The sequence below is a fragment of the Brassica rapa genome, chromosome A01, assembly GCF_000309985.2.
Source record: "Brassica rapa cultivar Chiifu-401-42 chromosome A01, CAAS_Brap_v3.01, whole genome shotgun sequence".
Taxonomy (NCBI): domain Eukaryota; kingdom Viridiplantae; phylum Streptophyta; class Magnoliopsida; order Brassicales; family Brassicaceae; genus Brassica; species Brassica rapa.
This window is the reverse complement of record NC_024795.2, coordinates 581,555-608,812: the sequence shown is the minus strand read 5'-3', so window position 1 is coordinate 608,812 and position 27,258 is coordinate 581,555. Positions and strand designations below refer to the sequence as shown.

Below are 27,258 nucleotides of genomic sequence, written 5' to 3'. Positions count from 1 at the left end.
TTATAAACTTCGTTGATTTGCAAATACAATAGCAAAAGCATAAACACCAAAACTATTTATCTAGGGAAATTTGGTTCTATAGCCATTAAAAAGAAACTAAAATCAAAAAAAAAAACTAACAATCCTTCTCCTTTTCTCTAACTCATTGTTAGGCCATGTCCAACGCATGTTTCTTAACAAGTTTTTCCCCATAAAAATATTGAAAAAATGAAATTGAGAGAGAATGTCAGATGAGATAAGTTGCAAAAACTTTATTTTTAGAACTTTTGGGTATTGATTCTACACTATTTAGTGGACTCCACAATTACATACACATATACAATATATACATACACACATATTCATATTTAGAACTCCAATGGATAGAACCCGCAGTGGAGATGCTCTTAAATTTTAATTTTAGTTTTTTGTTTGATTATTTTACCAATTCTCCCATTTTTCTATCTAACAAGAGAGCATGCGCAAGTACTTATTTTTTTCCTACTTACGCACGAGTTTGGGGCTATAAGCTGAGTACTCACACTTAATGGGCTATATACTACATGCAGTATTATTTACCTGTGATATGGGTTTGGATTGGCATGTTATTAGGCTCTTACCAGGATATTCAGTTGTTTTTTATATGATTCATTATTACTATGTTGGCTTTCTGTTTTTAAGTTACCGGAAGAATCTAGGGTCCAAGTCTATAAAAACTTGCAGTCGTTATGTGAATTCTGCAGTGACGTAGAAAATCTTTTATATCAGTTTAAACATTTGATATATCTTTTATTATAAGGAAAATTGTGAAAACTGTTTACCGAAAACTTCAGAATATCCAAATGATTAATAGAATGTCAATCACCTTCAACTTAAAAACAAGAGGGAATGGGCGATGGATGATATGAAAACTATTGAGAGGGGTCAAAAATGGTTTGGAGCTATATTCATTAAGGAGTGGAGCCCATTAGTAGTCCATTAAACCTACCATTCATCATTATGATGTTGAGTCTCTTTATTATCATCATGGATGGCATCACCATATTTCAACCTTCCTAGGGGCGGAGTTAGATTGTTATCTTTAGGTTAACGTTTTTAATAATTTTAATGTTTAAACTAGTTATAAAAGCGAGAGAAAATTATGTGGACTGAGCTAATAAAAAATTATATGTAAACCAATTGTAACTATTCTTTTACCAAATTTTTGTAACTAATTCCTTTCAATCCAAAATAAGTGTCGGTTAGGTTTCACATTTTTAATATAAATTAAAAACATGTCGAATGGTTTCATTTTGACTTGAAAAGTTAAATTAGATCTCATCTATTAAATTTATATATTTAGATTTTAAAACAGGAAAAATACTATAACGAGAATTAATTTGAAGTGAAAATAATAGTAGATTAAAAAATAATATGCCTACAACGATTTTAACCTATCACTCCCATACACAAACATGCCCTACGCAACGCTCCTACATAATGTGACTTACGTCTCCCATAAATTAAACTCCCCTTCTAACAAAACATTTCCTCACACATTGCTGTAAACCATTAATATCTCTGTTGACGTTTTCAAATTTTTATTGTTCAGTCAAATAAATACTTATCTGTCTTAATTTGATATACTCTCTCTGTTTTTTTTTATCGTAAATAGTTTAATTAAAATTTGTTTGTTTCAAAATATAAATAGTTTTCATAATTTTAAATAATTTTTAATTTTATTGGGTATATTGTTACCGATCAAACAATATATTCTTTATTTATGATTGGTCTAAGTACACTTAATCTATATTTCAAATGCTATTTTTGAAAAAATTAATAACTTTCTTAATATTTGTACATTCATCTAAAACTACTTACAATAAAAAAAAGAAGGAAATATACATCATCCACGATAAAGATAAAGTTTCCAATGTTTTTAAACATATATCATAGCTGAGAATATTTTTCTATAAAAATACTCATTTTTCTATCTAAAATTTTACTCGTTACTAAAAGCTAACGGTGCGCCAAGATTTTTTTTTTTTGGTTAATGGCGATAAGAATGTTTTTAGAATTTTAGTTGTAAAAGACGACGCACGCTGCTAGAGACAACGATACTTAACAATGCTGTGATAAGAGTTAGCGATTCCATTACAATTATGAATATTTGATTATAGTTAACTGTTTCAAGCATAATATGAGTAATTTGTCTCAGACTTTATGGATAATAAGGATTTAGTTTACATAGTATGCGTAATTTTCGTTGACTTGGACAATGTAGGTACATATCGATCACGTCTGCAACTTGTTAACGACACCCACAAGGGACACATGATCAACGCCGAAACACTACACAAATATGTAAGCTTCCAAGTAATTCGCGTTTTGTTATTGGAATCATCCCGTCTAGTGTTGCGTGTTTTTATTGACTCCAACTTGTACGGACATTAATTAAGTCCACTCCAACTTGTCGCATATTTTTAACAAAAACTAATCCATATACACGTTCAACATAATGAAATTCATTGACCTAAATAACCACCATAAGTAAGACTTATATGTACAAAGTAATACGCCACAAATACTGTTTGCTTATGCATATCGAATATATTTGTAATACTTGTTTTTTATAAGATGATACGCATATGAAAATATTTTCAATATTTTATTTTTAGGATTAGCAACTAAATTTTCAAGCCATGTCAGGGGAATATGGTTGTGGGCATGTCACTTCAATATTCTTTAAATCATGGGACTAGGTTTTTATACGGTTATGCTAAGCCAATTTTGGATTAGTCCCTAAGATTCTTATCTTTCATGTTTACAGCGGACAAAATAAACCGTATATAGAAGTCAATTTTTTACTTCAACCAAAGCAAGGATCAATTTCATTCAACAGTACCGGATAGTATTGTCGTTTTTGGATCGCTTACCAAACACTATTGTCATCCGAGTCAAAAGTACGACATATAAAATTGGATAACATTTGAAAATGTTGTTAAAACTACAAATCTCGAGCTGTTTTGTTTTTATTTAGAAGGGAAGGGAGACAAAGGAAGTAATGTAAAATTGAAGTGGAGGGGTTGAAGAAGGGTCCTACGTTATGGAGGAGGTGAAGCAAATTGGTCCATATAGTGTCTCTCCTAGGACATTCTTGAGGATCGGAGCAACGTGAACGTCACGTTAGTTGGCACTCAATTTGAATATAGGACCCAAATTATTTATCAGAAAACAACAAAATTAACTATTTATACATTGGCAATACTATAAAACCCACTCCATGGAAATTCACATCGTGGCTATTGATTTTATATACATATACTTTGCATACACATAATATATGACATTGTCACTGTGGGACATATATGCGTTTGGGCATTCACGTGCTCACTCTTCTCTTACATCCCTAGTCATTTATTTCTTAAAATTTGGATCATTCGCGCCACACTATATTATTTCATGAAACAAGTGCATTTTTATTTTTTAATCAAATTACTAAAGTTAAACCAGTAAACCCTAATTTGAATAGTATGCCATGTATCAATCTCCATAAATATACTAATTTACCGTCATACCAATGCTTTTAAAATCTTCATAACTAGAGACCCAGTTCAACTGTATATTGCTTGTTTGTTTTCCCTTCCCCTCAAAACATTATAAATATTTTCAGTAAAAAAACATTATATATAATCTTAATCCAATATTTAATTTGTGGAAATCATGTTTCAGTGCTGATTTATCTCATTTGTCAACTTTAAAATTAATTATACGTACTAAAAACATAATGCTAACCATAGTAGTTTTATGCTTTGGGATTTGCACCCCTTTTGGAATTATACAGCATCTTGTCTTCACTTCTTGTTGTTCGGCTTAAAGGTCACAAAGCGCATCAAAGAATCAGATCAAAGCAAGGTCTTGTCGGAAGATATACATATGGACCCATTTTTGTTGCATCTCAAGATCATATAAGGACCCTATATAATCCCTCTTTGTTCCTTGTTAGTGTTTTTTTTAAAGGATTTTTTTTTGGAACGACATTTTCCCCTCATTGTTAGTTATGGTCGATTTTTAGTAGTCACTTGATTAGTTTTTTAAATGTTCTAAAAATCGCTAGGCTAACTAGGCGCTTTATAGAGGACTAGCGACTAGGCGGATTATTCAGGGCCTAGGCGAAGCTTAGACGTTAGTAAATTATTGTTTTATTTTATATATTTTATACATTTATATGACATATTTTAATTTTAAAGTTTAATTATAAAATTATTGTGATGAATTATAGAAATTAGATATACAAAACAGAAGAAAATAGATAAATTTGTAGATTTGTAATAATATTATTGCTTAATTTAACATTTATAGACAATTTTATATCGATTTTAACCAATTTAAACCGATTTTGAACAGTTTAAACTAATTTGAATCATATAAATCGGTATAAATCAGATTTTAAGAAAATCATTTCGGATATGATCGAGTTGCCGCCTAAACCGATTTTTAGAACCAAATTTTTCTTCTTGTTATTTTATTAGTTTTTTCCAGTTAAAAACATTGCACCGAATTGTAATCTACTGTTGTGTTAGTGTTACAAAACAATGATACTAACACAACAATAGATTTAATGTGATAATCTAATCATTTCTTGAATGGTAAACAAATATAATATAACATAGAAACTTATAAAAGTTATCATAGCACCGCTACGTGCAACGTGCACGCGTGATAAAACCTTTCAAATTTGATTAGTATGTACAATTTTATTTATGTTAATAGTAGTGTAGTATACTTGTCTATTGTGATTTCCATCATATTTTATAGATTTTAGTCTCCTAAAATTGTGAAATATATACATTGAACCAACTATAACTTCTTAGAGGTCAAAGTACTAACTTTGAAGTCAGCCGATATTTGAAATGTAGTGAAGAAACAAGAATATCAATATTACATCAATGTAGTTTGACAAATGATACATATGCGTGCCTCCAGCCGAAGAAAATTCTTGGCAAGCTATTAAATGTTTTGATTCGGACCAAAGTTTGACTAAATTGACATATAATCAATGAATTATCAAACTTAACAAACATATATTTGGAAATTCCGGTCACTCCAGAAGGCAAATCGTACAATAACACTTTTCAAAGAGTCAAAAACTTGTCGCGAAATACTTCTTTTTATAATTTACAAACTCTGAACGTCAAAAAGTGAGAAATGAAGCATCGTATGAAGATGCGAATGAACACCCGAGTATTAAAATATTGAAAAAATATACACAGAGGACTTCAAGAAATCGAATATTAATCGACCTCTTGTTAACATTCTGTTCTAGAATCAAATATATATCACATATTACTCTTAGTTTAAAATACAGTACTAAGTACTAACTAATTACTTTCCTAATGCAGTTATGAAATGTCAATATTTTCTAATTTAGAAATTTTGTTATAATAAGGTATTTGTAAACATGAAATATTATATGGGTCAGGAACATTCGAGTTACTTTCAAACTATATCATATATCAGTAATTTAAACCGCATCGTTCTTTTTTTTTTACAAAGAAAATATTTTATTCTGTGGATTTCTAATCAAACCGCATGAAAAATCTTTTTTTGTCTGTATTGGTTTTTAATCTTTTTTTTTTTTGTCGTCAACCTCTGTATTGGTTTTTAATCAATGAAAAGAAAATATAGTTTTTCTGTAAATCTTTGATATATTCGCTAAGAAAAAAAATAAAACCCGATAGGGGATCCCATCATGTTACATTTCGCCTTTGATATTTTTCCAAGGACAAAGCAAACTATTATCATGTTTTTCATGCAACATTTATCACACGTTGAAGAGTTCATTTTTACTAATACCGTTAACGACTTGACGTGTTGATTAGAAAAAAGTTTGTTGAATGAGCTGTAGCGAACAAAAGATCATATAAATGTTGCACAAAACATTTAATTATGAGAAAATAAAGAAAATATGGAGATAAGGAGGTGTAATAAGAATTTCATGAAACATAACATTTCATAATAAATAAGTTTTATTATGTTCTTCTTTTAATGGAAATTAAAAACTGTAATAACACCATAAGTTTTGTAGGAGAGATTCTTTAAGTTTATGGACTCTCTATACAATTGTTCTTAATCATCTTTATGGAATGACAGAAAGGTAATCATTTGAAAACTTAAAAATAAAAGTGCGTAATGTATTGAACTGGTTTCATAATTAAGGTGTGGTAATCACAATATGCTTACAATGGGACACTGATTCTTAATCAGGGAGCTACAAACTAATGGCGCGTTTACTGAACATTTAACTAGGTTTTTTAACATGTAACTAAGTTGTTGAACAATACTAGTTTTAATTTAATATTCATTATTGTTTTTAGCATGTTACCAGCTGAAACAATATAAAAACAATTATAATTCATAAATTATAAAGTAAAACAAAAGTAACAAAAAATGAAAAGAGAATATCTTTTATCAAAAAAAAAAATGAAAAATGAAAAGAAGAAGCAAACGCAATATAGCCGACATGTGTTTAAACTTTAAACTGAAAAACATGTTGCTAGTTAATGTGATTCGGCATCACAAGAAGGACCAATTTTCCAATAACGGGAAATACAAGATGAGAATGAGATATGAAATTAGAAAGACGAGTATAATTTTCACACCTTAAAATAGTTAATTAATTACTGGTCGGATATCCAACTATATATCTTTTTGCCAAAAATAGGTACTTATGCCATTTATTAGTAATGGAATTTACATGCTTAAGTTGGGCTTAGTATGTTCCGACACGTTTCCGGCGAGAAAACTAACTATATCAGTCGTTCAAAGATTTCATGTTCTTCTTGTTCCCATTGGTTTCAAAACGTTTTAATTTTGTTTGTACACGTCATCATGCATAATTGCATAGTATTTTTATTTGGTTAGTGAACATGTTTACTACATTTCCTTAAACTCGATGTAACATTATACATCATTCCAATACTTTTTAGCTTCGAATTGTAGTATTGTCAAATTTTATAGAGAGAAATATTTGAAACATATAAATTAGTTTTACATAAATAAATACTCTTTTAAGATATATAAATAGACTATTAGTTGAGCGCGAAATACAAATACAGCCGACACACGTCACAACATGTGTGGATCATGGAGCAGCGTGGACCAACATTACAATAACACGGTCCAAAGGGTTCCTAAATGCAGCAATGACAATTTCACATGTTCCCCTTTTTGACCAACTCACATTCCCAGTTCTTATTATTTTTATCTGTTGCCAATATATGTTTTCTTTCTCCATAGGTCGTCGCCTTATATCTCATTTAACAAGTTGAATTCTTTTTTTCTTTGATAAATCACAAGTTGAATTCTTGTTACATCACATTACTGTTTTTCTCTTCAATCTACATAACTATTTTCATCCGACAAAAAAAACATACTAACAGTTTTCATTAATTAACCAAATTAAATAATTTTAATCTAACAGTAATATAAGTCAGTAACTTTAAACTCACACAAGCAAAAACAACTTTAGAAGAGAGGCGTAAACCGCTGTGGTAAGCGTAATAATAACTCTTGAAGTTGAGCTCGTTTCAGTGAGCAGGGACGGTGGATGGAAACGCGTGAATTGATTATTATTCTTTTAATTCTCTTAATTAATTAAATACAAAAGAATCGACATGCGTAATTTAATTCATATGCTAGGCACACAATTTCTGTCGTGGCCTTGCATGAAAACTATATATAAACATCCACACATGCCTAGTGACTTCTCGATCATAGCTACCTACAACACTCACAATCCAATCAAAACACCAACTTTTTTTCTCTCTCTCAAATCTTCGTTTCCATATCTACTTTCCCTCTCTCCATTTTATTCTCTTACACTCTCGCTCTCTAGAGCTAAACAATGGGTCTATTGTCAAGAAAAGTTACTTGCAACGCTCATGGCCAAGATTCTTCGTACTTTTTGGGTTGGGAGGAATACGAGAAGAACCCTTACGACAACATCAAGAACCCAGACGGCATTATCCAGATGGGTCTCGCAGAAAATCAGGTAATTTAATCACGTACACTAATGACTAATCACTAAAAGTTTAAAACGCCACGTATCGTAAATATATATACTCAACAATGCATAGCAGAAACTATAAAGTTTTTGAGAAAGAACTTTATGTATATCTTACGATCTTGCTTACCATCTTGCAGTTATCTTTCGATCTTATCGAAGCATGGCTTGTCAAGAACCCCGAAGCGGCAAACTTCGAAAGAGAAGGCCAATCTATTTTCCGGGAACTAGCTCTTTTCCAAGACTATCATGGCCTGCCTTCCTTCAAGAAGGTAAGATTATATATATATCGAAGTATTTTAAAATGATCGGACAAAATTACAATAGTTTAGTAAACATGTTTATTTATTCTTGTCATAACTATTTTTCAGGCCATGGCGGATTTCATGTCGGAAAATAGAGGAAACCGAGTTTCTTTTGATCCGAGAAAGCTTGTCCTAACCGCGGGTGCTACTTCGGCTAATGAAACTCTGATGTTCTGTCTCGCTGATCCTGGAGACGCTTTCTTGCTGCCTACTCCATATTATCCAGGGTTAGTTAACCTTTTATTTTTTTGTCAAACAGTTGCTTCATTCACAAGTAACATGAAACTTACGCTAACTAGAACACTTTTCTTTTACATTTTAAAATTACAGATTTGATAGGGATTTGAAATGGAGAACCGGAGCTGAGATCGTACCGATCCAGTGCACAAGTGCAAACGGATTCCGCATCACTAAATCCGCACTCGAAGAAGCCTACGAGCAAGCTCAAAAGCTTAACCTAAAAGTTAAAGGAGTCCTTATAACCAACCCATCTAACCCGTTGGGTACTACGACAACACGAACCGAACTAAACCATCTCTTAGACTTCGTGTCACGTAAGAATATACATTTGATAAGCGACGAGATCTACTCGGGTACCGTTTTCACTTCTCCTGGATTCATCAGCGTCATGGAAGTCCTCAAAGAGAAAAAGCTCGAAAACACCGATGTTTCTAAACGTGTCCACATCGTTTACAGTTTGTCTAAGGATCTAGGCCTGCCTGGTTTTCGCGTTGGAGTTATTTACTCTAACGATGATATTGTTGTCGACGCAGCGACAAAAATGTCCAGTTTCGGTCTAATCTCTTCTCAAACGCAATACCTCTTATCAGCATTGTTATCCGACAAAAACTTCACCAAGAACTACCTCAAAGAGAACCAAATCCGACTCAAAAAGCGTCACATGAAGCTCGTGTCGGGTCTAGAGGCTGCGGGCATCAAGTGTCTCAAGAGCAACGCCGGACTCTTTTGTTGGGTCGACATGAGACACCTGCTGAGTTCTAACACGTTTGAAGCCGAGATTGAGCTATGGAAAAAGATCGTATACGAGGTTAAGCTTAACATCTCTCCCGGTTCTTCATGCCATTGCAACGAGCCGGGTTGGTTTAGGGTTTGTTTCGCGAATATGAGCGAGGAAACACTAAAGGTTGCGATGAATAGATTGAAGATGTTCGTTGATGGACCGTCATCTAGTACAAGAAGTCAAAGTGAACATCAAAGACTGAAGAGTTTAAGGAAGATGAAAGTCTCTAACTGGGTTTTCCGGCTATCGTTTCAGGATCGAGAGCCCGAGGAACGATAGTCTGGTTTTTTCATTTAATCAAAGTGTAATAAATATGATTTTTAGGTCACTATTTATATGTGATTGTCCGTCATATGTATTTTTATCATAATTTTATATTTTGGTATAGTTTTAGAGAGAAAGTTCACTCTGTCCGAACGTGAAACCGGATATTGCAGTGTGGCTTTTTGTATAATATTTTTCACATCTTAATGATAATATTTGAAAAGAAAAAATTGTCAAAAAATTGCTTCAATTTTACGTTAAAACGTGCCACGTATTAAACATTTGCCGGCGAAATTTCTGGTTGAGAAGCCGTAATTTGAGTCCGGGCAATAAATCCGTTCATTAATTATTATGTAATTAATTAAAATCTACTTCTTAGTACTATGATGTTCACATTTGTTAATTTTTTGAATAACAAGGAGGATTCCTTTATTACTCTAGTTGACAATAGACATAAGTTGGTGCATTCAATATTAAATTCTCTAATCGCTTTAACTGGTTTTGAAGTGATCGATTTCGTTTAAATGACTTGTCAGTCAACGAAAAATAACATTGAAAGTCAAAAGATATACCCATTTTATAATGGGAAAATTAGAAAAATGGGACACTTTGAACTTTTATTTGTCACAATAGGATTTCTGATATTTTGGGCAATTCTAGACATATTTTACCTTTTTTTTATGGAAAAAATAATAAACTGAATTTTAAAAATGTTAAAAAATATCAAAACTATTGGAAACATAAATATGACAATATATATGTTTAAATTATTTTTTTTTTTAAATGAATCATATTTATTTCATCTTCTAGCTACAGTTACAATACTCATTCTGGTCATCTACTTAGTCTAGAAATCGGCTACTAATGTTTATACATAGATATATCTTTGGTATACAACGTAACCTATCTTTTCTTATATATGCTAACCAAAGCTAGGTTACGTTACGTTATAATCAAGAAAGATGTCTTTCTTATACCTTGAGCTTGATAACGACATATAGCCACAATGCGTTGATATACCATATCTATATTTGGAGCCATGATATGGTCTGTCTTTTACCTTATGTGGCGCTTAAGAAAGAATATGTTTCACATCTACTCTACTGTGTTCTAACTTACATAGGTTATACATTCTACAGGAAATCCGAAAAATATGGAAACTTCCATAATCGGTTAAAGATGTTTCCTAAATCTAAACTAAATCTTCCCTAAATATCTCCAAGAATATTTTCTCCCACGTTTTTCTCCTTCTCCCATGATCTTTTGTCGTCGTTCTTTGTGTTTCTCTTTTCTTCATCGACATAATCATCTCTCTTTTCTCTATCAATACAACATGGTTCTAATCTATGTCAAATCGGGTGAATGGATGTGTAGTCGCGGTGATGACTGGAGTTTCGTGGTAGACAAAGAAAGGCGTGGTCGAATGGTAACATTAGCAACTACTACTACGTTGAAGCAGCTCAAGATAATGGTGTGTGAGGATTATGCGGTGGATCATAATGCCATTAATTTTTTTTTTTTTTAAATTTTTATAGATTTTAATTTTAACATTAAAATCTATTACGAAAATTATTATAAATTATAATTTAAATTCAACATAATTAGTAAATTAAGGGTATTTTGGTATTTTACAAGATCTAAAATCCTATTTTCCTAAAATATCTTCTAGAAATCCTAATGTGACAAATCTAAGTTCAAAGTGTCCTATTTATCTAATTTTCCCTTTTATATACTCACAGCCATGTGTACATTCGCAGACCTGACAATCTATACAATTTTGCCACTATATAATTAAAATTAATTACTAATTCATTAGCTGATAATCTGATTAATTTATAAGTGAGTAAATGGTGCGAGTACATTAAATGTTTGGTAGCAGAATAAGACCAATCTCAACTACTACAATCTATTCATAAGCTAAAGTGGGAAAAAATAGTGAAATTGCATCAAATATACACAATTTTTTTTAATTAAGTTAATATCTTAAATTCTACATCATGGTGTTTTTGTTGATAGACACAAAACTTATCACATCATAGGTAGTTTGCTAATTTCACTTAAAAATATATTGATACGTATTGAGTAAAAAAAAACTAAAAGGATTCATGGATTATAATATGTAATCAACATGGGAATTTAAAAGATATATTGATCTTGTTACAGTACATGATTGTTCTGGAACGTCCGTCGAAACCCAAATATTGGTTAAACATTTGTATATCATCCGGTATTTTAAAATTACTAATCCTTCAAGATTATTCTATCAGAATAACGACCACAAACTCTTTTCAAGAACAGTAACACTCCAAAATTTATATTCATTAAATATGAGAGTATATGAAAAACCTAAAAACACTGTTATCACAGTTTCTTAATCTCGTATCTCCAAACACACATTTATTATACATTGTATGAAAAATAATTTATACTAAATATTAATTACTTTAGTAGATTTATATAATCGTGATGGAGTAACCGGTAAATAAATGCACAGATGCGAAATGGATGTCTTTGGGATAGTTGTCAAATGTCAATGTGTCATGTGGGATTCACATGGCAAAAGAAAACAGAGAACATCTGCTAACGTTTTCTGATTGGTTACTTCGCAAATATATTCTACCATTTTCGACCAACCTTGTATTTGTATATTTGTCATTGGTCGATATGTTATGTTTGCGTAGACCGACGCATCCGGGGCCACATGACCATGGTGCACGGGCCTCCGTTGCTTCCATGTCCGAACTATTAATATTTTTTGTTTGGTTATATATTAATATTTATTCGTAATGGTTTTTTTGCAGTATGACCATGGTTTTTTATTCGTAATGGTTGCAATTGAATTTTTATAATATGCTTTAGTTGTTATGTATGTCAGTCTATTGCAGCATATATATATATATTGAGAAAGGGCTTTTATAACCGGCATATATTTGCTACAGCTCTTTTACCATGTTAGTATTATAAAATAGGGCCCTATAAAATACAATCATCATAGATATACGACTGGAAAGTAATAATAGTAAAAATATATCAGTAACTTTCACATTCAAAAAGTAGATATAAATGAAGACATCATCTGCTTTTCGTTCACTCGTATTCTTACTAAGGTTTTTTAGGTTGAATCTTATACCTACAACTACAACCGAAAGCTAAACACCTCTTTGTAGTAAAGAACACTAGGCAGACAAAGATCCATAGTCACATTTTTGTGTTGGAGACTAATGGCATTGCTTTCTTCGTGGAATAGTATATGTCTTGATGTTTGAAACTTTGAGGACATGACGTTACGTTTTTCAAAGAGCTTTAAGCTCTTCTCTATTATTTCAGTATTATAAGTAATTTTGTATTCGATGAAATAATAAAGTTAAGTTTGAAATTCGATTTATGTTAGTAACGCCGTGATATGTATCTAAGTTTTTTTTCACTACGTTGTATGTGCCAAATCAAATTAATCTTGCATCTATTATTCAAAGTTCAACTCGAAATCATTAAGTTGCAAGAAAAAACTCGAAATCATTCAATAAGAAAAGGTCTCGCTCTGACTCTCATCCACAAAATGTCGCCATGGAATGAGGAGTCGAAGTTGGATTTTTTTCAACTTTCAAAGTTGTATATAATTCAAAGACAAAAGGCCGAAAGCTATTCTTGTCTCTGCAGAAGCTTTCTCCAACACAAAAGTTTACCTTTATAATCGTTTTATCAAGTAAAGAGATTCTAATGTTCAATAAATAAAAGAAGAAGTAAACAAATTATTTCTTTCTTTTTGTTAGTCATGAATAATTAATTATATAGAAAGTTCACGTATTTTCCTTTTTTCAATTTCACTTATAAAACATTTGATATACTGCCATTTGTGACAACAAGTCTTTTATCAAAAATAATAAAAAAATGTGTATGCAATAGCACTATGGTTGCAAACTACATTTCAATTAAATTAATTAACGTAGTTTCGGTGTAGTTTTGAGCATAGTGAACGGCTCGTATTGCTGGTAGTCCGCCTGTCATTTTTAGAATATGTCTTAGTATGTGCCGTAACATGGAAGAATTTGCTTCCTTTCAGATATTGTTCCGAGTAACATAGTTCACTCTCAGCAGTACATACTAGTGGAATTTTTTTCTAGCGAAGCAAGTCGGCCTGGTGTGATTAACTTTCTAGCAGGGTTTTTAAAGCTATGAATTGAAGAGTGAGATAGACGGCCTGATACAGACAAGTTCAATGGTTATAGCCGGGTAAGGTAAACCTAGTCCCTTTAGTGGCTCAGTTAGTAAAAAAAATAAATGTAATTAGAAATAATAAAAATTGACTCTATAACCTAAAGATAGTGAGAAAAAAATAAAATTTCTCTATAACCTAAAGAACACACCCAACAAGTACGCAAATGAAAAATGCAAACCCAAATACATAATATGATTAGTCAGTTGGGTCGAGATTTCTTGTGGGTTTGGGTTGGATTAGGTTTGTTGTTTGTGTTTTGGGTCGACTTTTCTTACTTGTTTAGAATAAATTTTATACTTTTTGGGGTGTTAGAATCATATATTTTCTTTGGATTAAAGTAGGGTTTCGTAATATCATATTAACGTAAAATGAAATTACGGCCCAGAAGCCCATGCATTAGAAGTCTTGTCCAGAACATAGAAACACAAAAAATGGGAATCTAAACTGATATACTTTTGGTTTTGGGCTTGACCCATTATAAGCTTTTATTGATAAGTATAGAAACTGTGGGCAACCACTTTTTTTTTCTTTTACATTTTTATTATGAGCCAATCATTACCTTTTTACCATTATAAAAAAATACAGCCAATTTATTTTTTTAAAGATAATAACAAAATATAAGCTTTTAAGTCAAAACTTACAACCTAAATTCTAAAATGAAAACTAAAGCTACAACCTCATCAATTCAAACCCTAAGTACCGATTAAAAATTATGGGATGCATAATTTCCTTTACCCTGTACCGAGTCGATCCACAAGTTGAACCTTAAACCAGGAACATGTGATATTTTTGTCTTTTAATGTGACAAGAAAATTGGTGGCAAAATTGTAGTTGATTTGTTTGGTATATGTCCATTTCAAACATTGCATCACCGCTGTTCACACAATCACTCATCATGCACCTATATTACATGTATACTTCGTGGGAATTTATTTGTACTTTTATAACAAAATATTATCTCTTATTTCCTTAATCAAAATTTAACAAATAATGTAAAGTGATAATGACTTACAAAAGAAACATTTAACAAATAATTCAAAATGATAATGATTTTGACTTTAATTACAATATGACGACCTATGTTAGTGTTCATATGAAATGCTTAAAATTTATACATTCATCTTTAGAAGTATCCAACGAAATCCAAATAAAGTTGATAACAATGTCTTGACTTTTGGGGATACTCACTACTGAGTCAGAAACAGATTTATCAAAGTCTCCCTAGTTTATTTTATGGTCAACAGCTTTTTGATCTTTATGGTGTTGATGAATGGTTCCCTCCTACCTGCTCAATAACTACATACGCCAGATTTTATTAAGTGAACACTAAAAGATATACTGACGGATACAAAACCGGCATAAATCAGAGAAAGCCCAAAATAAAAGAAGCATACAAACATATCATTTGTGTGAACTGTAGAAATATCAAGTTCTAGGATTCCCATTATTTCAGCATCTACCTGAATTTTTTTTTCACGACTCACGAGAGCACAAAAGTAGCTTTTCGCATTAATAAATAAACAGTGACAACAATAGAATAAAATTATTTCATTTATTCAAACTGCAAAAAGGCAAACAAAAAATGTGTTACACACACTAGGGTTTTATTGTTCCATACCTTCAACATCTTAAAAGATAACACGTAAACAAATAAGATATATAATATTCAGTATCTAATTAATCATTAATCAATCATCTACTAATTATCTTTTAGAGGACAATCAACGAAGGAGTTGATTTCATGACCCAAGCAGTTATTGTTCAGCGTCTCCGTTCCACGAAACTCGAATTCTGTCGTGATGTTATTGATTATCTCATCGAATAGCTCGTCTTGAAGATTCTCAAACCCGGCCATGAAGAACATCTCTTGATCACCCTGATTATTGTCATTTATGGTGTAGTGAGACATTTGTAGAGGTGAATTAGTACCAATGCTACTACTACTACTAGTCATGGAGTTAAAGTGTGGGGATGCGTGATGATGATAAGAAGACGAAGCTGCATCATGATCAATATCAAGCCAAACCTTGTTTTGTTCCCAAGAATATGATTCCAATACCGGAACCATTCTTTTTTCTTCCATGGCGAAGGATGTTATTGATGGATCCACCATTTTGCTGTGTATGGTTTGGTTCAACGGCGGTTTCGCGTTCTCATCATGAAACATTAGGATCTGGTTTTGACCAAATGATGATCTTTTCGATGTTGTTTCCGGCTCGAGTCTGAGACTAAGTTGTTGATGAATTGCCTTCCCTTGCTTGCTTAATAGCTTCTTTTTAAGCCTTGTGTTCCAATAGTTTTTGATATCGTTGTCTGTTCTTCCTGGTAATTGTGAGGCAATGATAGACCACCTTCAACAACAAAATCTAATTAATATACACCAGTTTTAAATGCCGCGTTGTGTATGAAATTTCACGAATCATGGATATATATATATATATATATATATATATAAAATAAAGAAAGATGTATATATTATAAGAATAAGAAATATAAATAATAAACCTGCTTCCAATTGTAATGTATAGGCTGCAAATGATGTAATCTTCTTCATCAGTGAAGCCTCCATGCTTTAAGTTAGGCCTCAAGTAATTAAGCCATCTCAAACGACAACTCTTCCCACATCTCTTGATCCCTTTTATCAAAATGTAAAATTGTTAACACTATAATGTGACAAACTAAATTGTGTATGAAACGTAAAACAACTTAAAGTGGTTTTATATAAATACCGATTTTGTGAGGGAGGGCAATCCAATTGTTGCCGGTGCCGTGTTTTTCAATGTAGGATTTAAGCATGGCGTCTTCCTCCGGCGACCATGGCCCTTTCTTCACCACCGTTTTATCACAGCACGGTGCTCTTCCCATCTTTAAAAAAAAAATATTTTTTTTTTTCTCTTCTTCTCAATGGGGTTTGTTGCTGTCTAGGTACCTATATTTCGTAGTGCCTATCAATATGTATATATATCAGGAAACTTAACAAAGAATGATGACAAGTGGATTTCTGTTTGTACGTATACATATAGTGTGCAGGTGAGGAAAAAAGTATCAGAAGAATCGGTCTCCTAATATTCAAACAAATGTAAAAAAATTTAAGATTATGGGTACTTTAAGATTATTTCAAACAAGGAAAACTTTATCAAAGTAATGGTATAATAAATGTTAATAAGTATTTCTAGGAAGAAAGTGAAGAAAATATATTACGTAAACAAAGAGATAATGAAGGATTAAAAAGTGACAACAAATGGCCTTGTTATTCCCGCATGTATGTTATCTCAGCATCTATGTGTGGTAGCAGATACTTTTTTATTAATGGTTGTGTTATAGTCCATCATATATATCCTCCGCTAATCTCTTTCGTTTGATTCAATAAACAAAATTCATTCACCAAAAAGAATACATAATCCAAATAGGAATTCACCTTCCCGAGAACTAGGTGAATGAATTTGCTTATTAATTTATTTATTAGCGGCTTATCTATATTTTGGATTGTGTTTTGAACCATCATAATCTTCTAGATGAAAAAGCAAATGGCTGACTTGACCTGAGACGGAAAGATTAATGACAATAAAAATACAAAGAACATTTCATTCTTTGTATATTCCAGTTTACAAAAAAAACAAGTGGTTGCAAGAAAAAGTGGAGAAAACCACAAACAAAATTTTAACTAAAATATCTTTTTCAACACGCTATTGAAGAATCGGTCTTCTCGACAAGTACAAATATCTTGACGGAGTCAAGTGATGTCAGTGTAAATTATATAATCAGTTAAATTTAAACTCTTAGACACTCTCATACATGATACGTCTAAAACCAGATTCGTGCAATGGAAATTAAGATGTAAACGATTACTGATTTTCATAACAGTGAAAATTTGAACTGATCCTTTCTATTTCACGATTAAAAAAACGTAAATATCGTATGGTTGATCATGATATAGTGCCGACATATGTAAATGAGTAAGACAAATTAAGCAGGTACGACTTTTGAGTTATTGACTCAAGTATTTCAAACTTATTTTTACTAATCCACGAGACAATTCTTGGATTAGGTCTTTTGGGCCAACAATTCACTTTTATTTACAGAACTAAAGATTGATCGTGATCTTTGTCATTTTGGTTCTCAAAGTAAATCGAAACTTAATGATTGAATCGATATGAATATATTCCTCGCGTTAAACAAAAGTCACTGGTTAGAGAAAATCTGAAGTATCTGAACTTCTCTCTTAAATAGGAAATTGTAGCCAAAGTGGTGGTAGCCTAATGGCAATCTCTTGGGATTTGGTGTGCATTCACATGGGTTCGATTTTCTTTGGAAACTAAATTATCATCATTTAGCCAGTTTGGGTTTGAGCTTCGGTCCAAGTGGTTTACACGGTGGATCGTAATAGATGATCTATTCACCTCTTGGCATTAACCGGAATGTATTCCAAACTTGGATCAGACAGTGTGGTAGCTAGTCCACTATGTAGCACTAAGTGCGTTACGGGATCAGCCATAGGGTTTAATTATCAAAAGAAAAGAGGAATAGTTCTGCTAAACTTTAGAACAAACAAGTGAGATTTCACAAGATTAATGACTTGAGAATTGTTTTATTATTATAGTTTGTGTTAGTGTGTGTGGTGTTGTTTCGTAGATTTCGTTTCTCCCTCATCTCATCTCTTAATATCTTTTTGTAAGGGCATCTCCAATAGAACACTATTTTTTTCTTTTTATTTTATATTAAATAGAATTGAATTTGCTCTAATGGTTCACTATATAATAGAATTACACTATAATAGAGTGAAATATAGAGGAATGTTGTTTTTTACTCTATATTATCTAACTCTATAATAAAGTTACTTTATTTTAGTGTAAAATATAAAAAAAAAAATAATGTTTCATTGGAGATGGTCTAAACGACGTGGATTAAATATTTGGAATGAAGTAATTAAAAACATTTATTAATCGTATATATTGGAACTATCACTTGCAATTTCGAATATGTGAACTGTGAAGGCTCAATAGAATCTGGGTCATATATATGGGTTTTAAATTATACAGTAAGAGGCCTAATTCCAACAGCTTGAAAGATTGTGAGCTATTATGGTTTGAACGGGAGCCTTTTTGATTTTATTAATTGTGGACCAAAATTTTACTTCCGAAACTTTTTGCCACCTAATGTCCAAATTCTCTAATGGGTTCAAATTTAATTTATATTACATTTGGGCTATGTTTATATAGTTCGGCTTCATAATGCGGCCTTTTTCAAAGTAAAACTAAAGCAAAGACCTAAAGTTGTAGGCAAAGGCAAGAGATCAAGTAAAATGATAATACTAATAATAATAACCGATAGTGACGGCTAATGTAGAAGAAGATGTGTACCAATTATCAAAAGACAATCAATGTGAAAATCACCATCAGGAGTGAGGACCCAGATATCTTTCAAGATCTTTTGGTTGCGAAAAATAACAAAATTGCACTGTGTTTCTTACGAAATGGAAACTTTTTCATTTTCATCTTTCTCCTGCTGTTACGTGGGATCCATAATACCAGTCCATATAATATATTATTTTACTTATTACACAACCAACATACGTACAAACTTACCTAATTGTAACCACGTATCAAACAGGAAAAAGTTTAAAATAACACGACGTGTATGAGTATCAAACAGGAAAAAGTTTAAAATAACACGACGTGTATGAGTATCTGTTTAACAAATCATATCAAAATGACTCCAAATGATAAAAGCCCTTTTAGCATATTAAAGTTATCAAAAACGATGAAGGTGAAATTTATTTGTCTAGGTAAGTAAATCACTCAAATATATTTTAAGAAATAATTTTATTCACCATGTAAACAATATAATAAGTATAAGGGGGTTCGTTTAAAACGTCAGTTTCATAAGGAGTCGAAAAAGATCGTTTAATCATATACAAGGTGACCTAAACTAGTAGTATATTACAAGACTTGACAAAAGAAAATGTTGATACCTAACAATGATGATAATAGACTATTTCGAAGGACGAAGACACGGAGAGACGCACCGACTTTATTAGGCCGAATCAAAAGCGAGAAGAAAGGTCATCGTTTCACTTTCTTCTCTTTTTAACTTGCTTTTCACAACCACAGACACATATACTGATATACACACATACGTGTAAAACTATATCAATATATATGGTAGACAAAGCTTGCATCATTGCTGCTTGTATTCACAAGTCTTTTTATAGACACGAGAGTCCATCGTCACTAATCCACTACAGTGACTCACTATTTTCCCTAAATGTATATGTATATTACACCCCAACAATTTCAAACTCGTATATGCTTAATTGATTTGACATAACTTTTAGTAGTGAGGAATATTATATATTTTTATAATCAGTGTAGTGTAAAATATCAATACAGGGAAGAAATATGAAACATTTGTGCATTATCATAATTATTTGAGTTATTTTATTACTTAAATCATTTTTAGCACAGAATTTTAACGAAAAGCCGAGAAGCTCTATATTAATTATGCACGCAAATTCTTTAGGTATTCTCTTATATATATATATATATATATATTAGTATTTCATAATAGTAAATGATATATATTCCTAGAGTAGACTAGTGCTGTCAAAGGCTCAATGATTCGTCTCTTTACAAAGTCAAGATCTCGACGTGATTGACAGAATATTTACTTATATTCCTAATAATCATGCAGTTTTATGATCCTATGAATTATTGCGATTATTCATTTAAATAAACAATCATTCCCTTTCTCTATTCTCCAATATGGTTCAACTATTCGCGCGCGTTTACATTTGAGGGTAATATTCGCTACAAGCTTTTGAACTTTAGAACATAGGAATAGTTGGAAATTTTTTGTTTGAATGCTAATAGTTGATAATTCTTCACAAAACCGAAAAAAAAAAATCTGTTCGTAGATGCTCTTTGTTAACAAAAAAGAAGAGGGGTTTGTATGTTTTTTTTTTTTTTGTCATTATAGAGTTTTGAAAAAACATAGCACCATCAAAGAATGGGAGGAGGATCAATGTAGCTAATCAAAATAGATAAAACCAAAAAACAACACTCCAGTAGCCTTGATAAAGAGGAGGGGTTTGTATGTTTATAAAGTTCATTAAGCGTGCAAACTATGATAGCCTTTAATAAGCACACGCTTAAGACATGATATATAGTTAGAATAAGTTTCGTCCGACAATAATCTTCTATATATGTATAATATGTACGATAACATCATAATATTCCTTTTGACATTCGGCAAAAAAAAATCATTGAAAACAGAAAATCAAATCCTGAGTGCCAATACTTTTGCATTTAATTCAAAGTATATATTCTGATTAACGTAGATAAAACTACACCGTCAATTTTGGTGGCTTTGTTACAATCTAAACTTAAGATGGATAGATCTTTTGTGTCATTATTGTTACCCAAAACTGAGTGGATATTTGAAATGGGATTATAACAAATAAAGAAGCATCATCCTTAATGTGACTGATGCATAGTTATAAAAAGGAAAAATAAATAAATTGAAAGATAACGAAATAAAGACATGAAAAGCAACATGTCTGGTTGGCCGTAGAGCCGGGAAGGTGACAAAAAAAGGACCAGACAATGCTTCTATCATTCATCCAGCTGAGTTCTTCCTTTACTATACAAAATTATTGTCCAGAAACTAAAAATAAACTCCTTTCTCAAAAAAAAACTGCATAATAATAAATTTCCACTACGTATTCTATCTGATTAACCAACTCCGAAACTTAGGACATGTTTTCCACGCTTTTAAACAAAGTTATACGTTATTTTCGATATTTGTTATATGTCTGTCGTTGATTTTTTTCTTTTGTATATTGGCCATGTGTTCCTTTAACAAATAGTTATTTCTTAGTTTAAATATTTCATTTTACACATAACGCAAAAGTACATTTTTCTCAATTATTATCGAATTTTAAATATTAGGTCCCTATCATTATAAAATTAGATAATTAAATTTTAAAATAAAATTATGAAGATTGTATCTTATCTTATTTATACATTAATCGTTTTTCTCAATTAACCCGGACCAGACAAACTGTCTTGAAATATCTATTTTTCATGTAGTTACAAACTTCAAAACAGAAGTAAACCAATTGAACCAAACCCAAATCAAATATAAAAGTAAAATAAAAAGGGAAAAGTAGCATCAAATCTTTTACGTATAAACCAAATAAATTCGGTATAAACCGATTACAAAACTGATCCTCCTTTTACAGATGTTTTACTCTCACCTTTAACAAATTAGTTGAAGAAAATATTTAAACGCCTTAATGTGGGCGCTGAATCGGAATTAGATACTCTATCATACCAAATCATTGAAGGGACCTACATGTCTGAAACTGACACGTGTCGAACTTGACATACAATTATACTGTTTGCGAGTTTCGTAATTGGTTGGTATCTCTTTTTATCTCTCATGTCGTGTGGATAAGTCTGCGAGGGATCGCATGATAGATAGATGGTGCCCAAGTGTTGATGACATGAGAACCACCACTTTAACTTCTCTCCTTTTATCTATTTTCTCTCCTAATATTTCCCACTTTTGTTCCAATTTTCTTATTATACATTTTTTGATCAACAAACGTATATCATGCATTTTTGTTGGTTTATGTTGTAGTTGTGGCTGAGGTTTGTTTTGCTTTTCTCGTTGAGGGTTGATTAGTCCAAAGTCCAAACATATTTTAAAAATAATCTTCCAATCATCTAAACCCCATCCGAAAGGTATTAAAAATTGGGGTCACACCGTTATTATATAATTTTTTGTATGTACCATTACTTTTCTTATAATATGACATCTTTTACACTTTTGTCTTTATTCTCCCCTTCTTTTCCACATTCTTCTTATTGGTTTAATTTCCGCCACCTTTTCAGAAGTCAAATCTAAATATTTTCCTACCAAATTTTGATTAAAATCATGTATTTTCCTACACAATGCCAAAAGTTCTTCATTTAAAATGAAGGTACATACATATACATATACACTAATATTTCTTTCATGGTGTTGCACATCCAGATAACCTATAAATGTTTATCTATATAAGAAATTTATAAATATATGTTGTGTTGATCAAAAATTCGTCATTTATATTATTTGGTATTCTATTTAAAAATATTAAGTAGGATATTAAAAAGCTTAAAAAATTAATAATTTGGTCGAAAACACCTCATTTGTTTCACAAAAATTTATACTCCTAAAGGGGCCAATTGGCTTTTCACCTAAGTTATTTAAATCATAGTTTAAAGTCATTTCATTATATATAAATAGTTTATTCATTAAAGATTTATTAAATATGTTAACCATACTATAACATATATAGAAAGTTAATCTGGATGAAAAAATAAAACAAGTCGTTATAAGATTAAATTTTTTTTTAACCAGGATGTTCAAGGTTGGAAGGCCCATAATTATCCCAGGTTCAGAATCAGCCTACGCTAATACTTTTAAGTAGCTTAAAACACTATGTGGCCACGCTGTGACATTCGATATGGCCGATATTCATACATGTGTCCCCCTTGAATGATGGACTTTGCAGGACGGTCGTTACCACTCGGCCACTAACGGTGGTTAAAGGTTAAATATATTCCTAAATATTTAAAATGTAAGATTGAACGATTCTTTTGCATTTATATATCACACAGCTTATTCATCAACTTTACCTTTCATACTAATAAAATAAAAATTGATAAATCTGGTTTTTGAATCTGATCTTTTTCATGTTTTATCTTTTGTCGTATAATGTACGATTATTTTGATATGTTCTAGAAAAACAAAGTGGGATAACATTTTAAATTTAGAAAAATAAGATGAATAGTCTTATCGGGAGATTGCCACTAGATTAGATTATCGGCCAATTCAATTACTAGTTCGTCGTCCTTACTTTGGAAATTTTAGATATTTTGTCTCGTCTCTGTTGAGAAAATAAATATTGGATCTTTAAATCATGTCATGATTTTTTCCACTGTTGACACCCGAGTCTTAAATAACAGCATGTGGTATCATACTAAGACTAATTTCTCGTTAAATAATGTCATGTAGCTGCGGACGTGTTAATGAGTTTGCCAAACATTTTCCTTGCCATCTTTAATGGTTGACTATATTTTTTAGAATATAATAATTTTATAATAAAATTTAGATATATTTTAATTGTATTATATTTTAAAAGAAAAAATAAAAAATAAACAAAAAATAAAAAAATTATTTGATTTACAAAGTTGCCCATTTTTACTTTATTATAAAGTAAAATAAAATAATATTGAAATACTTTTGTTCTAGACTCTATTTTAGAAAGGAAAATAAAATAGAGTTGAAGATGTTCTCAAGAGATTAGTCGGACCGATTATGAAAACCAAACCTATAATATTTCATCTATTTTATAAAAAATATTATTTAGATGTTTTTCAGACATATTAAGAAACTGATTGAAATGCATTTATGTTTTCATTAATATCATCTATTTATCAATAGCATTTTAGATAAAAAAATTTATTTATAAGATTAATACTTTTTACAATTAATATTGAGATAGATAAGTATTTATTCACGGACACACCAACGCCAATGAAACGTTCCACGTCGCCTTTCTTAGTTAAGTCCTTCAACACTTTATTAATTCTGTTTGGCGAACCGTATTCATTTTTATTTCCAATTATTTCCCTTAATTACATCCATTTTCTACTTATTCATTCATCTATGAACTGACGAGGCGTCTTGAACTATAAATGACGAGGTATGAAATTATTGAATTACGTAGGTAATCGACAAAATATACAGTGAAAATAAAAGCAAGTAGAAATCACAGTGGATAATTAAGCACCCAACACATCTGGCCAGATCAAGAGAACCGAACCTAAAATGAGAAAGTGGAGATCGGAATCTAAATTCTAAGCAAAATAAATAATAAAAGAAATTATAAGAAAATAAAGGGCCAATGTGTAGTATGAGGACTGAGGAGGTTGGAGATTGGTAGGCAAGCTGACATGTTACCCATATCTGCCTTGTTCAAGCAAAGCATGGAGTGGGAGACAATTCATGTGGTCTCTTAGTTAAGAAGTCTCCCCGTCTCTCTCATATACTATGTTTTTCATGCATCTCCACCCCATGTATAATGTTTTATACTAACTTTGTTTCGCAAACAAATATATATATATATATATATATTAACAAATATTTCTTATATTTTTTCTTGTAACACATTCTTCATTCATATTTTAAATCATTACATGGATAAGGACAACATCAAATATATGATGTACAATCTTTTTTAAAAACACAAGTGCAAAGCAATAAAAAGATAGAGACACAAACTTAGATAAGTTCGATAAAGAGTCCAAATTGATTTCAAAAGTGTCACACGCCAGTTGACTCATGGAGTAAGTATTGCGCTCTTCAAAATTTTTAGACTCAGAAATAGTATCGTGGAGCTAACAAATATTTCTTATATAAAAATTTTAAATAATAATTAAAATCCGGTTCAACCTTATACCTAATAAACATCTAATGACTTGTGAATAAATAAAAAAGAAGGATGAAATAAGCAGGAGTTTCGAGTAAAATTAGCATTTCAGCTCCAAGATATTTTACAAGATTAAAAACATTAAAAAAAAAAAATTTGTCGGCAAACATAAAAGTTAGGTAAAAAACTAGTAAATTACATGTTTAAATTGTTTCTAATGTTTTCTCCTGCTTTATAAGATAAACCGCAATTAATATTTTTATTTGTTATGTTTGATATGGTAATATTCTGTCAAAACATTTTTTTTAACAACTTTTAGTCTGCTTCAGAACTAACTTTAAGGTTTATCAAATATTTTTGATTTTTTTCAATCATTTGGATGAATCCAGACTGCTTTGCTACGTTCAATACCTTCCACAATAGTACTCCCTCCGTTCTTTAAAAATACATATTCTAGAGAAAAATTTTGTTTTTAAAAGATTCATTTTTTACATTTTCAATGCATGTTTTATTAACTAATTTCAAATTTCAAAAATCTTAATTGCACTAATTGATATTTTATTGGCTTAAAATTGTGGAAAGAAAATAAACACAAAATATTATACAAATTTAATGTGTTTTATTAAAATATGTAAAAAAATTAGAATATAGATCTTGTAGGAACAGAGGGAGTAATATTTTTCCACTCCTTGTAAACCCACAATTTAATTAAACATTTAGTAAATTTCAATTTGTAAGCAAGGTTTTGCATGCCATGGTGATGTATATACATTTTAAAATGCAGGTGACTTATTATATCCAACTGAAAATATAAAGTAATATTTTATAGAAATTACAATATTAAATATTAAATAATAAAATAAATCAGATGTCTTGGTGGTATATATTATAAGAATATACGTAGTCAAATAAATAATTTGTACTATTATTTGCGAAGTGATATTTTGCAATCGAGCTCTCACGTTGAAAGTTAGAGCGTCTAAAGTCAATGATACTCTTACTGAATAATTATATTTGTTAATACATGATCATCGTTATCTAAAAACAGTTTATATTATGTTTATCTAAAAAAATATTTTACTTCATAATTCTTTTTAAAAAATTAAAAGAAACATAAAGCCTTGTCAATATAGTTAACCATAAATTTAAAACAAATTTCAGTAATTTTATAATTATAATTATCTAAAAATTGTTTATATTGTGTTATCCAAAAAAATATTTTACATCATAATTTTTTTTTTAAAAAGAAAGCTAAATCCCTATATAAATTGTATATAATTAATAATTTCTTAGAATGAAAAACTTTGTCAAATTTGATATTTAATTTATTAAATATTTAAACGCATGAGTGTTTTCAAATTTATTTTACATAATAAAAATATTTATCTTGTGATGAAAAACTCTGTTATGTATACAGATTTATTTTTAATTATTATAGAATATTTTAAGACATGAATATTAACTTCTTTTAATGATTTCTGATTTGATAATGCATCTATTTATAAATATTTTTAAAATAATTATGCCTGCACAAAACACCTAGTTCAATATATAGTTAGGAAAACTAACATTATTAGATGTCACTCAAATTTCATATATATATTTTTTAAATTACACTTTTTAGGATTGAAAATAAATTATGCAATTCACATTACAGCTATAAGTGTGATGTAATGCATGTTTTGTCTAAATATTCTCGGTTGAAATAATTTTTGTTTTTCAAACCACGTATATAAGAAAATATGGCAAAATATCTAAAAGTATATAATTTTGATACGATAAAAGCTTATATACGAATTTATAGAATTGGAATAATAGTTGCAAGTGGGAATGCTCATTGGTCAACCTTTGTAAGTGAGAAAATAAAAAGGTAAGAGAACTGTGACATCATAAGTTCCCACATTTATTTTTTTCAAAAATACAGAAAATAACCTAAGCAAAATGAATACATTC

General features: G+C 30.6%; 2 protein-coding genes across 2 annotated transcripts; one reads left to right on the top strand and one right to left on the bottom strand.

Moving 5' to 3' along the window:
* Nucleotides 1-234: 234 nt before the first annotated feature.
* Nucleotides 235-9,736, top strand: LOC103857842 (1-aminocyclopropane-1-carboxylate synthase 8). The gene is made up of 4 exons (XM_009135127.3): nucleotides 235-8,011; nucleotides 8,164-8,295; nucleotides 8,395-8,555; nucleotides 8,659-9,736. Exons 1-4 carry the CDS (start codon nucleotides 7,865-7,867, stop codon nucleotides 9,626-9,628), a joined length of 1,410 nt encoding a protein of 469 aa, XP_009133375.1. The 5' UTR covers nucleotides 235-7,864; the 3' UTR covers nucleotides 9,629-9,736.
* Nucleotides 9,591-27,094, bottom strand: LOC103857696 (transcription factor MYB87). The gene is made up of 3 exons (XM_009134941.3): nucleotides 16,559-27,094; nucleotides 16,335-16,464; nucleotides 9,591-16,180 (listed from the first exon to the last, which is right to left on the bottom strand). Exons 1-3 carry the CDS (start codon nucleotides 16,692-16,694, stop codon nucleotides 15,529-15,531), a joined length of 918 nt encoding a protein of 305 aa, XP_009133189.1. The 5' UTR covers nucleotides 16,695-27,094; the 3' UTR covers nucleotides 9,591-15,528.
* Nucleotides 27,095-27,258: the final 164 nt, after the last annotated feature.